The 12,722-nt window shown below is 34.1% G+C and overlaps 1 protein-coding gene across 1 annotated transcript in view; it reads left to right on the forward strand.

The window, feature by feature from the left end:
- Positions 1 to 12,722, forward strand: part of Ano4 (anoctamin 4) — a 210,679-nt gene that overhangs the window by 28,466 nt on the left and 169,491 nt on the right. Inside the window, exon 3 of the mRNA XM_076855420.2 lies at positions 9,844 to 9,948. Within this exon, the coding sequence (XP_076711535.1) occupies positions 9,844 to 9,948 (105 nt within the window). The remainder of the gene's footprint in view (positions 1 to 9,843; positions 9,949 to 12,722) is intronic.

Here is a 12,722-nt window from a genome sequence, read left to right on the forward strand (position 1 = left end):
TCTTTCCATCACTTGGCCCATGTTTTCAAGCTTTGAAAGAGACGGTCCTGTTGGCCGTGGACCTTTCCTTTGGTTGGATTGAAGGTGATGAGACAAAGGTTAGTACAGGAGGAGACCTCTCCTTTCAGCCTTCAGAATGGAAGGTTAGGACCCCTTAATGTCTCTTTCCAAATGGTTTATACACCGTGAGGTAGGGAGGGAGAGGCATATTCCCCAAAGGAAACAGAAGTGACATTAGGAAAGAATGTGGGAAAATACCCACTATGGAACATGCACTTAACCTATTTTGATAGAAGTCAAATGGTGTTAAGGGCTAGAATATAGATTTAAAGAAAGATGCAGGAGCATTCTGACTGTGGACTGTCAACAGGAAGAAAGGGAGATGACCACCCAGATGTAGGAAGGAGCATAATAAGACTGTGCACTACACTGGTTATGAATGCAAGCTTTGCTGTCAGGTTTAAGACCCAGATATGTCACCTGATAGCCATATGGCCCTGGACAAATTACTTAATTTCTCTAAATCTCAGTTTCCTGATCAGTAAAGAATGTTAATACCTATCTCACAGTATTAAGTGTTGCCAGATTAAATACAGGGCTCCCAGTGAATTTAAATTTTAGATAAACAAGTACTTTTTGAGTGTGTGTCCCCCAAATTGCACATACTTATTATAAGAACATACTTATAATAAGAAATTATATTGTTTATTTGAAATTCCAGTTTAGCTGGGACATCCTATGTTTTTATGCATTATGTCTTGCAAGCCTTTTAAAGCCTTTTTGTGACAACTAAATAACTTCATTTCTGTCAAATACCCACCATGATGCTGGTGCTTAGTAGGTGCTTAGTAGTAAATGGCAGTGATCATTTTTGTGTCCCCATCATGATAAGCAAAATTCAGAAGTCTTAAAGTGTACATGTCCCGGAATCATTTCCTGCTTAGTCACCACACCGTAGAGCAGCTCCACCGTGAGCCTGCGCCAGAACCCATAAGATGGGGTCTCATTATGCTGCATCGACAAAGGAGCCATTTGCTTCTATGTTGTATGGTTTCTTTCTTCTTTGGATTGTTTCAGATGCTTCTCTTGCTTATTGATTTTTGTATTGTCTGTATCCTTTAGTCAGTCAAAAATTAATGAATATTATTTCTATTTCACTTATAGGTCACTAATAAAGAATAAAATAATACTAGATGTGGGTCTATAATTCAGGGTTCAAGAGAAGAGTGAACTGATGCATTGACTTCAGTTTTTTTTTAGTTTAAAGCTGTAAAGTTTAATGGGTAGATCAATTTTTTCCCAACTTAATGTTATAGAATAGAATTGGAAGCTTTCTGAAATATTTCTACTGTTACTTTTTCTTTATCAGTTAGGCCCATTATATAGTTCTGGAGAAGTTTCATTAGTCACCGAAAATGTTCTTTGTTCTCTTCTAGAGTTTGTAAAATACCTTTTGCTGATATGTTTCATTACTTCCCCAAACGATTTCTAACACAAGTATTTTTATAAACTTGAGTGGTCCTTTCCCCTTTTGTGTATGATTATTTCTCCCTTATATAAATATGGTATTTAAATGCTGAAACTTACAGATTTTATAGGAAAGAAACTTTAGGATTTTGTTTTTCCAATGAACTAGAACAAGTAATGTGCTGTCTGAATACCTAGCATTAAATGCATAGTTTGACAAGAATAAAATTATAGCTACAATTTATTAAACACACCACTATATTCTCTATCTCAAAAAACACAAGTTCTTTGTATTCATTTTCTTATTTAATTCCCATTATATCTTCATTTTATTGTCCTTATTTTAGAGATGGGGAAAGTAAGGCCCAGAGAAGAGTAAGTCTAGTTCAAGGTCATACAGTCAGTAAGTCCTGGAGGCAAGACTCCCACTCAGGTGGCCTAATTCTCTCATTCAATGTGCTGTTATCTTCTCCTTCAAACAACTTGGGAGCAATATTTCTAGCAAGTTAGCATAACAAAGCCTTGGAAAATTTAATTTTAAAACTCTGCAATAGTTCAAACCTTAGCATAAGAAAACCAACTGAAAAAAGGTCCAGTTAGATTCTTTTGAACACAAATGCAGTCATTTGAATACATTCTTCTTATTTTTTTTCTATATAAGTAACATTCCACTTTGTAGCTTTTCTGCTTTTTCTAGTTAGCACTGGGCTTTTAATTTTTCATTCTCCTTTTTTTCTGGTTCTGGTATTATAAAATTTATTCCTATTTCCCTGAGTTTTGAAGATTACTTTCTGGAACCAAAGTCAAGATTTGGTCTCAAATTAGGGAATAAATTGAACTCAGTAAGTACCTTTCAAGATACTTCTTATATAGGAAAGAAAAATAAGGAAAAGGCAAATGTATGGCAAATTTTTGGAAGGATACTTATGATACCAGCATCTTACATTGAGATGATATTCTATTTTCCAAAGAGCATCCACAAATGTTTCTCTTACATTTCATTTAGTTCTTACAGCAGTCTGTAGAGTGCAATCACCCTTATTCTTTTGTGGTTTAGAAAATGAAATTACTTGTCCCAAAGTGCAAATTTAGTAATTGATGGACTCCCCTCTAGAACCTGTATTTTTAAATTTCTTATGGGCCTTTTCCCCCCACAGTGCCAACTTTGATTTCTTAAAAATGAGAATTAGTTGAGTGTGAAACTTTGTTGTTTTCTCTCCCCCCTTTCTGCAAATAGATATTATTGAAAACAGACTGAGGCTTGTTTACTGAACCTAAGGAATCTGGATACTCTACTGAATAGCTCTGAAGCTGAGACAGAATTCTCTGTTTCCCAGTTTGTGAGATGGATTTTTGTTATGGGTGGCAGAGAAAGTCTTTCATGACTTTGAAATTGTAGGAAAGAAGATCCACAAGGGCTGCTTTAGACTTCTCTTTTGTTTCTCATTGTGTTGAAGGTGAAGGTGGTGCCTTTCAAAACAGTGCTGTGGTTTAGAAATAACAGAAATCACACTTCATTTGGATCTCTTCCTCTTTAAGTGGAGTTCTTTTCAATGTGTGATTTGAGTTGAGTAAATAAGGGTGTGCATAGGAAAAAAAGCTATTTTGGGCCTAGCCAAGTGCAGGCCTTGGTTATCAGTGCTCCTTGCTATCATTTGCTGAGTAATAAAATTGTGTTTTCTAAAAATACATACCAAAATTCTTCACTTATTTGCATTTTCTTTTTCTTTTGCCAAGGGACACATGCACATTCTCTTGACCTATGTGATGCATTTAGACAGAATTTTCCAGAGGATCTTTTCACAAGTATTTGAATGAGAATTAGTGAATCACATAAAGTGAATGAGGGAAAGTCATACAAAAGGCAGCCACGAAGAAAATCAAATGATTAATTTCTGGGAAGAGAAATTTATTTGTAAAATTTAAAATTACTTATTTTACCCAAGACTCTTTCAAATAGTTTACACTTAATAAGCTTGGGGAGATTTAAATGTTTAGCTCAGATCATACAGTTATAACAAGTAGGGAGTTAAGATTTAAAAGCATGAGCCTTTCGCCATGGTAGACAGTTGATTGATAGTGAGCTTCTACTCTGCTTAGTTAACTGGGAGCTGAGCAGCCGAGGCACAAGGTGAGCAGAGTCCCAGCTTTCATGAGGCTTATCATGATGCATGTTGAACACTCATTTCAACTCCTTCTGTGTATCCAGTCTTATGCATCAAGAGAGTAAACATTAGAGTGAAGCTGAAGATTTCAGACTTTCCTGTAACTTCTCCTAATCCTGAGTTTCTCTCTTCCTCTCGCCTACAAGAGTCCTTGTCATCCTAGCAACAGACCTTAGCATCCAAGAGATTGGAAGACACCAAGGATTCCCAGCCTTCAGGGACTCTCAAGTCATTCCTGCTATTTGAAGCTTTTAGTGCAGGGTATATTATAACCTAGAGATCATGATTTTGCCAATCCTGGGAAACATGGAAGCAATTTTGTTGAAGGTCAGCCGTTGTTGGGTGACTTTCAGCAGTAGAATCATTTCCATTTTAGACTTGAGAAACATCTCCCAGCTATTAGCCAAATGTGGCACTCCAGTCAGGATCCAGTGTAATTGGGTTATTAAGACCACTCAGTGTTAATCATCTGAAGGAAGAACTTTGGCCTTTTAGTGATGAATGTGGGTGAATCAATCTGTTTATTCCTACTAACACAAACCAAGCTTTCTTCTGTAAAGGAGTGAACTTTCAACCTCACTAGATTTATAGTTACACAACACTAATAATGTAAAAGAGCATGGCTTATGTGTCTTTTACAATAGCTCTTATGATACCTGCTTTATTGTGAAGCCTTTCTAGCTTATGGCGTGCTGAATAAATTTTGTTGGATATTATCAATGAGGCTAAAGAAACAGAAGGATGGAAAGTCTTTCCAGAACTGGAGGACTATCCCACAGATAAATCTAGAATTTCCAAAAAAAAAATTCAGATCCTCCAGAAGAATTGTGTTAATTTCTTTTCTTTCTTTTTCTTTTTTTGAGATTTTTCTTGAGCATTGACTGATGCAGAGAAGGGCTGTAAAGATAAAATGTCCCTCCCTGCCTTCTTAATAGTTCTCCATCTTCACACTGTCATAGCAATACTGAATTCACCTATGGGGAGTTCAAAACAAAGCTCCCGATTTAAAATATGGTATCTTTGCAGTCTATTAAGTCCAAAAACATTGCATATGAAGATTTATTTTAGATATTTAGCTCATGTTTGGAAATAGCACTGTTACCTATCCTGTAAAAAATGTTGCCTTTGAGGATTTGCATTAAACCTACTTCTCAGGGTAGGAACTACCATTTTCTATTTGTGAAATATAAATAGGATATAGGCATCAGCTCAGATCCAGCATTGTTTATTATGCAATAATTGCTGAATATCATTTGACCCCTTTTGCCTACTTTGTGTATTCCCCATCTTTTGTGTTACATGGGAAGGTAAGATTTGACTTGTCAGAATTCCCTTTATTTCTGTTTTAATATTAAGTAACTATTCTGAGTCTCAAGTGACAGGATTTTTTTTTTTTTACCAATTTTTTTTTTCACTGTGCCTGGGTCCTAAGACTGGAATAGATCCTCATTTTGCAGAGAAAAATGTCATAAATTTTTTTTAAAATTGAATCTGCCTGATCTAACACCATGGGCCAAATTATTTGCATATACTGTCTGTAAATTTTACTAGAGCCTCCAAAAAATGTCATTCTCTCCACTTTGTAAATGAGAAAGATGAGACTTTTTGAGCTCATTATATAATGGTTCAAAGTCATAGAAAAGTCAGATTCAAATCCAGGTCACTTTTTAATGCCAAAATCTACTTTCTCCACCACTTTGTGTTAACTTGCAAATATAAGATCTGCCTATATTTGATTGGATAGGAAATGGAATTTTAAGTAATTTATTTAAAGTTATTACACTGAGGCAAACTAGTAGAATAACTAAGAACAGTGATTTGTTGGGCAAGTAGATGTCAAATGGAGAATTACTATAATGTAAGTAACATTGTCATGTGTCATAGCAGGAAAAAATAAGTACTATAGAAAATTGACAAATCAAGAAACAATGAAATACACACATGGAAATATCGAACAGAAACTTAAAAATGGTCACTCTGGAGGAAGAAGACTGGAATTGCAAAAGGGATAGCTTTCATTATAAGCCATTTGATACTTTGAGATTTTATTTATTATTTGATAAAATTTTAAAAGATTTTATAGAAAGAGGAAAAAATATATGATTATGTGTCTTTGATAATTATACCTATCAAGATGCCTTAAATATTGGATTTTAAGAAAAAATTGGAATGTTTTCTCAGCCTCTATTGATTATGTTACTAGTAATATGAAACTGAATGCAGTTTAAAAAGTATGAATCGATCACCTATTAAGTTCAAGGCCTTGTTCTAAGTTTTATAGGAGATGAAAGATGGACGCAGTCTGGCTGCAATGTACTATAGTCTAGTTGAAGGTGCTAGTAGTGAGGGAAAATATAGATGGGAGGAAAGAAGCTCTCCCATTTCTCTGTCTCCTGCATACTGTGCTACGTTCTTTACCTACCTTATTTTTTATGGAAAACATAGATCGTAGGAAAAAAAAACAAAATGTAAGTAGCTATGTGGGCTCAGTGGATGGAAAAAAATTGCATTTACTTATCAGGATCAAGAAATGCTTCCTGAAGCAGAGGATTTGAAGTGGGTCTTAAAAGTAGAAAGAGATTTCTATAGACAGAAAGGAGATGGGAGTGTCATTGACATATTGCTAATCGATAAACTCAGGTTTGGAGTATTTTCCCCCCTCTCATATATAAGCACTAGCTAAAATCCAAGCTAGATACAAAACTAATATGAATTTTTAAAATAGTGTTTGTCCGGTTGAAGACTTTTAATTAAATGTAAATGCCACTATCAAAGTGACTTTTAGTGAAACTATTTTTAACTTTACTCCTACTACAGAATCACACTGAAGAATTGAATATAACCACTATTGTCCATCAAGTGTGAGAAAAGCTGCAGCCAAACTTGGAGGTCATATGGATTTTATAGAAATTTTTGTTTTTTGAAAAATTATTTAGTATGTTCTTCACATCTTTGAGGATTCTTTCTAGCTTCCCTCTTTAATGTAAATTTTGTTTAGTTTCCCTGATATTACATGTAGTTCCATGTGAACTATTGGGGCCCAGTGGTGTTATAATTTAAAAGAGTCTTCAGTTTGAAACCATGACCTCTTCGCCATCTTGATTAATGCCTCATAGTTTTGTGTTTTGACCCAAAGTCATAAATTTCTGTGCCTATGGGGAAGAACTGAGTTTCTCAACTTTTTAGATATCTTATCAAAACTATATGAATAACAATAAATGTCAGAAGAGCCAAGTAGACATATAACGTTTTCTACTGAAGTCACCAAGTCTCTTCCACTTGGGCAGTGTGTGCTAAAGGTGGAGATTATTGTCTTTAAAGATTCCTTTGAAAATGTCCTTTATACTGATCACTCTCTCATTAGGAAAGTCTTGTTTTGCAGAACCCCCTACTTTATCATGCTAGACTTTAATGAATGACTTACTGTCAAAAGTTCCAGATTGTCATATTTTATGACAGTGTATTCTATATTTCTTCTAAAGTAGAGGAAGAAAGATACTTTAGGGGTTCCAACTATAATTGTAATGTTTACCATGAAGAGAATGCTACATCCTGCAATTTAGGAGCTATTTATACATATTATGAATTGTATTAATTTAGAAAATCTTTTATGTTAAGTTGTATATTAATACCTATAATCTTAGTTTTAAGTCTTGAATTCTGAATTCTAAATAATTATTCATCTGCCCTGTTCCAGTCTGAGTTTTTTAATGTCTTTAAAATTATTTGTTTCCTACTTATTGTGAAAAACATAGAAAATATAGAGAATAAGGCCAAATCTACATATAATTTCACAACTGATAGATGTAGCCGTTTGAAGATTTTTCTTCTTCTCCTTTTTTTCTAGTCATATAAATGGGTATTCTTTTTCATATACTTAGAAATGTCTGTTTATATCTATATTCTTCATTTCTTTATATTTCCTCCCTCATTTTTATATCATTAAATTTTCTTTACAGACAGAATTTAATGACCTACAGGCTTCCTTTCTGTTGCTTCTTTTCTGACTTTTTATTTGTCTATATTGTGCTCTAACTTTAAAAATTTATTAAAACTGTGGAATTTTAGTTATTAAAAACTCTAACTATTTAGTAGTCATAACTACTTCTCCATGAATTTATGAACTCTTGACTAGGACAAACAAAGTTGGTCTCTATTTATTAGTCTATTAGGAAGTCATTAATTTTTAGGTTATATATTAGCTTTTGTCTTTATCTGAAGCATTAGAACATGGGTTATTATATTGGCTTCTGTTGGATTTATTTAGTAATTCAGTTTCTTATTTATAATAGTCTGCATCTGTGACTGCTTGTTTGTGGGTGGTATTGAGTATTAACTAAGAGCAGGAAGGTGCTGCATCTGTATACTTCAGTGTCTATGGAATTTGGACAAATTATTCTACTTCACTGAACCTCGTTTTTAAGATTAAAGACTAATGTGGTATTCAAGTACGTAGTAGAGAGTGTGGTAGATGGACAGTCTTCATATTCTTGTTACTTTGTTGTTGTTATTGTCATTGGGAGGTCTTTGGCTATTGAGCAAAATAAAGGTGACTGAGAAGAGATTAAGAAACCTTGCAAACCTTCCTCTACCCATTTGAAATAGCAAACCATGGCGAAAAAAAAAAAAAAATGACAAAAATTCTACTCTAATTGTAGACCTGCAGAAAGGCATCTTTGTCTGTCCCACGGGTAAACTTCAGACTTTACATTAAACACTTTATGTATGAATTTGAAAAGTTCGCTTCTGTTTTCGCAATGCTAAATTGCTGTTCCTCATAATCCTGATATGCGTCCCAGAGTCCCAAGGAACTGACTTATGGCTTCTTCTTTATTCTTCAATAGCTAGATATTCTCTATATACATGCCAGTGTTGCTTTAGTAAGTTATTGTGATAATCGTACTAGCTCCCATTCACTGTCAACTGTGTGACAACCAAGAGCTTTTTGAACATAATTTCTTTTAATCCTCATGGCTATTCTGTGAAGCTGTAATTATCTTTCCTGTTTTCTAGTTGAGGAAACTAAGATTTAGAGCGGTTCAGCATTACCTAATTAGAATCTGGATGCTGGTCTCTCTGACTTCAGATATGAGACTGTAGCTTTACTTGTAGCTCTGTTACATCAGTTTCACGGCCCTGCAGAGCCTCATTCATTCATCCATCTTTCATTTGTCCAGGGCCTACTTTGTGCTGGGCACTGTTCAAAGTGGTAGGATTATAGCATGCATAATTTCCACCTTCCTAAATCTTGCCTTCTATTTTAATAAGTCACCTGTGGGCATTTCCCTCCTAGAATGAACATCCCTATAAGGCAGACATTCTTGAGTCTTAGCAAAATAACCAAAATTTTATGTAAGACTAAATATACTTGTTGAGTTTATGATAGGATTATTTCTACAAAAATACTAAAAACTAGGGCATGCCCCATTTTATTCATCATATGTTTTTATTTTAGCACTGCCCTTTAACCTCAGACTCTTCCCTTTGGTGATGTGTTTACTAATTAAGAAGCAGTTAGAGGGTGCATTATTGCTAATGATAATGCTACTTTTTGGTATCTTGGTTACTTTGACTTCCTTGAATGTTCCATAGGTATGTGAGGCAGAATAAAAATCTTTCTTTAGAACATGCCAAAATCATCACACAGATCTAGTGCAAGAGGTTTAACTGTTTCATGGAATAAATAAAAGGATTCTGGCTTAGTTTGAAAATAAATGATGCAGAAGAAGTCCAAGTGTGAGGGGAGGAAATGATACTTGTTTTATGTGACATCAAGAATATTGACCCTTTCCTTAAGAATGTATTAGTTCAGTTTTGAAGAAAATAGTATTACAAAGTGTTTGTGTTGACATTTTTCATCCATGCGGAATCTGAAAATATTGTTAAACACCTTTCAGTGGAGGCTAATTTATTATATTTTTCAGCTATAAATAAAATTAACCATATAATATACAGCATGTTGCATTGTAATAAATTTGCTGTATTTTTGCATTAGAAATGCAAGTGAACATTTTTGGTCCCAGAAAGAGCAAATGGATTGTGTATGTTCTTCATTTTTTTTTTTTTTTCAACTCATGTGTCCAAGATGGAGGATCATTGGCAAACCAGCTAGTTGTTCATCTTGGATTTTGATATTGCTTCTCCTTGGGACCCTAGTGCTGGGCTCTCTGATAACCAGTGCAAACTCCATGAATATCTTTCATTTCTCTAGAAGGAGGTGTGGATTTGCAAGGCTGCCAGCTGGATATGCAAATACTACCTGATGGCCCAAAGAGTGATGTGGACTTTTCAGAGATTCTTAATGCAATACAAGAAAGTAAGTTTCACTCAAATTTTAAATTCACCAGGAGAAGAGAAACTATTGTAATACTTGGGAGGGGGTAACAAAACTAGGAACCTCAGATGCCATTCTTTAAAAAAACAATATAATTGGGCTGGGGTTGTGGCTCAGTTGTAGAGTGCTTGCCTAGCACATGTGAGGCACTGGGTTCGATTCTCAGCACCACATATAAAAAAATAAAATAAAGGTCCATTGACAACTTAAAAAAAATTAAAACAAAAACAAAAAAAAACAAACCAATATGATGATGTCTTAAAAGAGATACTATGCATAATAATTTCGTGGCCAGAAGAGATGGTTAGTGAAATGAAAGTTTAATTGTGAAATAGAACCACCTCATCTTAGGGCCTTTGAAGAAGCCAATAGTGGAATTATAAATTCTCTATATTTAGTGTGTTATAATATTTAGTAAGCCTTCAAGTATTATAATTTTTTAGATTCCTTGATTAATTACCATCAAGGAAAAACTATTAAGAAATAAAAATACCATTTCTCTGTTCAAATGCAAGAAGCAAGGATTAAATGTCAAAGCAGTAAACTGAAATCAGGAACTTACCCTCTGACACAAATATCTGGTGAAGTTAATGACAGACAGGCTGTTCCTCAAAAGTGAAACTGTCATTTCTGAGCATTTTGATTAATCAAGGTTAGTTCTTCTTATACCATGTTATTTGTGTTTTATAATTTTCACTCAGAATGTCTTAAGAACTGGTATATTTATCCATGTTACAGATTTAGCATTGAGGGAGTCATTACCACTCATGTTTCATTAACCAGAGTTCTAATTCTAGATGATGATATTCCTCAAATAATATTTCATAGTATGATATAATGTTGGATTTGAGGGGTTTGTGATGCTGGAAATCACATCCAGAGACTTGTGCATGCTTAGGCAAGAGCTCTACCACGGAGCTACCTCCTCAGCTCTGTATTTATTTTCTTATGAATGATTTTCATCATTTTACAGATAATTACCATTCAGCTATATTACATTCTTAACTTTATAAGATAATTAATATCTCCATCTTACAGGTGGGACAACTGAGGGTGGGAGAAATTAAGTATCAAAATAGCTGGATAAATATTGGAGACCAGGCTAGAATGGAGGGTGCCCTGTTTGCCATTTAACCCCTTTGTGAATGTGCTCAGTTCAGGATGTGATCATACTGAGGTTGAGATACTAAAATTAAAGACAAGGCTACTTCTGAAGGAAATTTTTTTGTGTGAGTAATATAATGGGACCAGTTTTTGTTCTGGTTGGGAAATCCCTTCAAATTGGATTAGTGAATAAGATAAATATTTTCCCCGGGAGAAACAAAGTCAAATTAATAGACATTGGGAAAAAAAATCTTTTCATAGAAAGTTATATAATAATGTAATTATTTCATTTAATTTGAAGGAGATAGATTATGCAGGGCTAGAAGGATTTAAAATTTTTCAGTAAAAGATAAAAGTTGGCTTCTATGAAATTGTTAGAGATGAACTTAAAAAAATGTTTGTGGGGCTAACTCAACTCATGTCAAAATAAAATAAGGTTTTAAAAGGTATGAATTTTTATTTTTATTTATGTTTGTGTAAGTGCATTATAGTTATCCATAATAGTGGGGCCCATATTGATATATTTATAAATGCATATAACATCATTTCTCCTTTTCAATCCCCAGTTCTTTGCCTTAACCTCTTCCTCCCCTGATCCCTACTGGCTTTCCATCTATTTACTTATCATTTTTCATTGGTACACTATAATTATAAATGAAAGTGGAATTCTCTGTGATATATTTATACATACATGCACAGAGCATAATTTGGTCATTTTCATTCCACACTTCCTCCTTTTTCTCCCTCTTCTACCCTCCTGCTGGACCCCCTTCTTCTACTTCACTGTTCTCCCTTCTGTGTTCATGAGACCCAATAAAGGACTATTTTTTTTTACAACAGTTTTTATTAGCAGATCATAGCACAGACACATTCGTATGAGATGTTAACTCTTCTATAGTTTTAAATGGTGACCTCTTTATGAATAGATAGAGGAATACAAATTTATGAACACTTTACAGTTCAAAATAAGAAAATGGAAATTTTACTTCAATTTAAAATACAAATGAAAATCTTTATAGGCACATACATTTTATAACCTCAGAACTAGTCTATTTACTCTCTTGTTTAAAAAAAAAAAACCAAAAAAAAACCTAGTTTCATCATAAGTAGAAGATTTGGGAAGCTGCCTGTAAAGGCTGGGTCATTTCTAGCAGGAAGGATTTGGACCATTCATCTGCATTCAAGCTCTACCTAGGTTCCCAATATGATTGATATGTGTAGCCAGTTCATTGTAAAGTCTAAGGATAAAAATGCAGAGCTTGGTTCTTTAAGGGGCCATATCTTAGATGATGGTTTCTAGGAAGCTTTGAGAGACCAGAATGTAATGCTATAAAGAATGTAGAATTCTGCACTGCTGTCGTGTTATTTAAATAAAAATAAATAAATAAAACAAAAATAAAAGACTGAAAAAAAATGTAGAATTCTGAATATCAGTATGTCTCCTCCTCTGCATACATTTTTATTGAGATTAGTAGGACAACAGAAAGATTTCACTGTTTTCTTAGAATTTTGTAGTGATATGTGTGTGTACATATATATATATATATGTATGTATATATATATGAATGTGTGTATATATGTCTATGTATGTAACCTCAAGTGCTAGAAGTGGTGGGGGTGGGGGTGCGAAGTGGGGAGCCCTAGGCAATATT

This window comes from Callospermophilus lateralis, chromosome 4, assembly GCF_048772815.1.
Source record: "Callospermophilus lateralis isolate mCalLat2 chromosome 4, mCalLat2.hap1, whole genome shotgun sequence".
In the NCBI taxonomy this organism is placed as follows: domain Eukaryota; kingdom Metazoa; phylum Chordata; class Mammalia; order Rodentia; family Sciuridae; genus Callospermophilus; species Callospermophilus lateralis.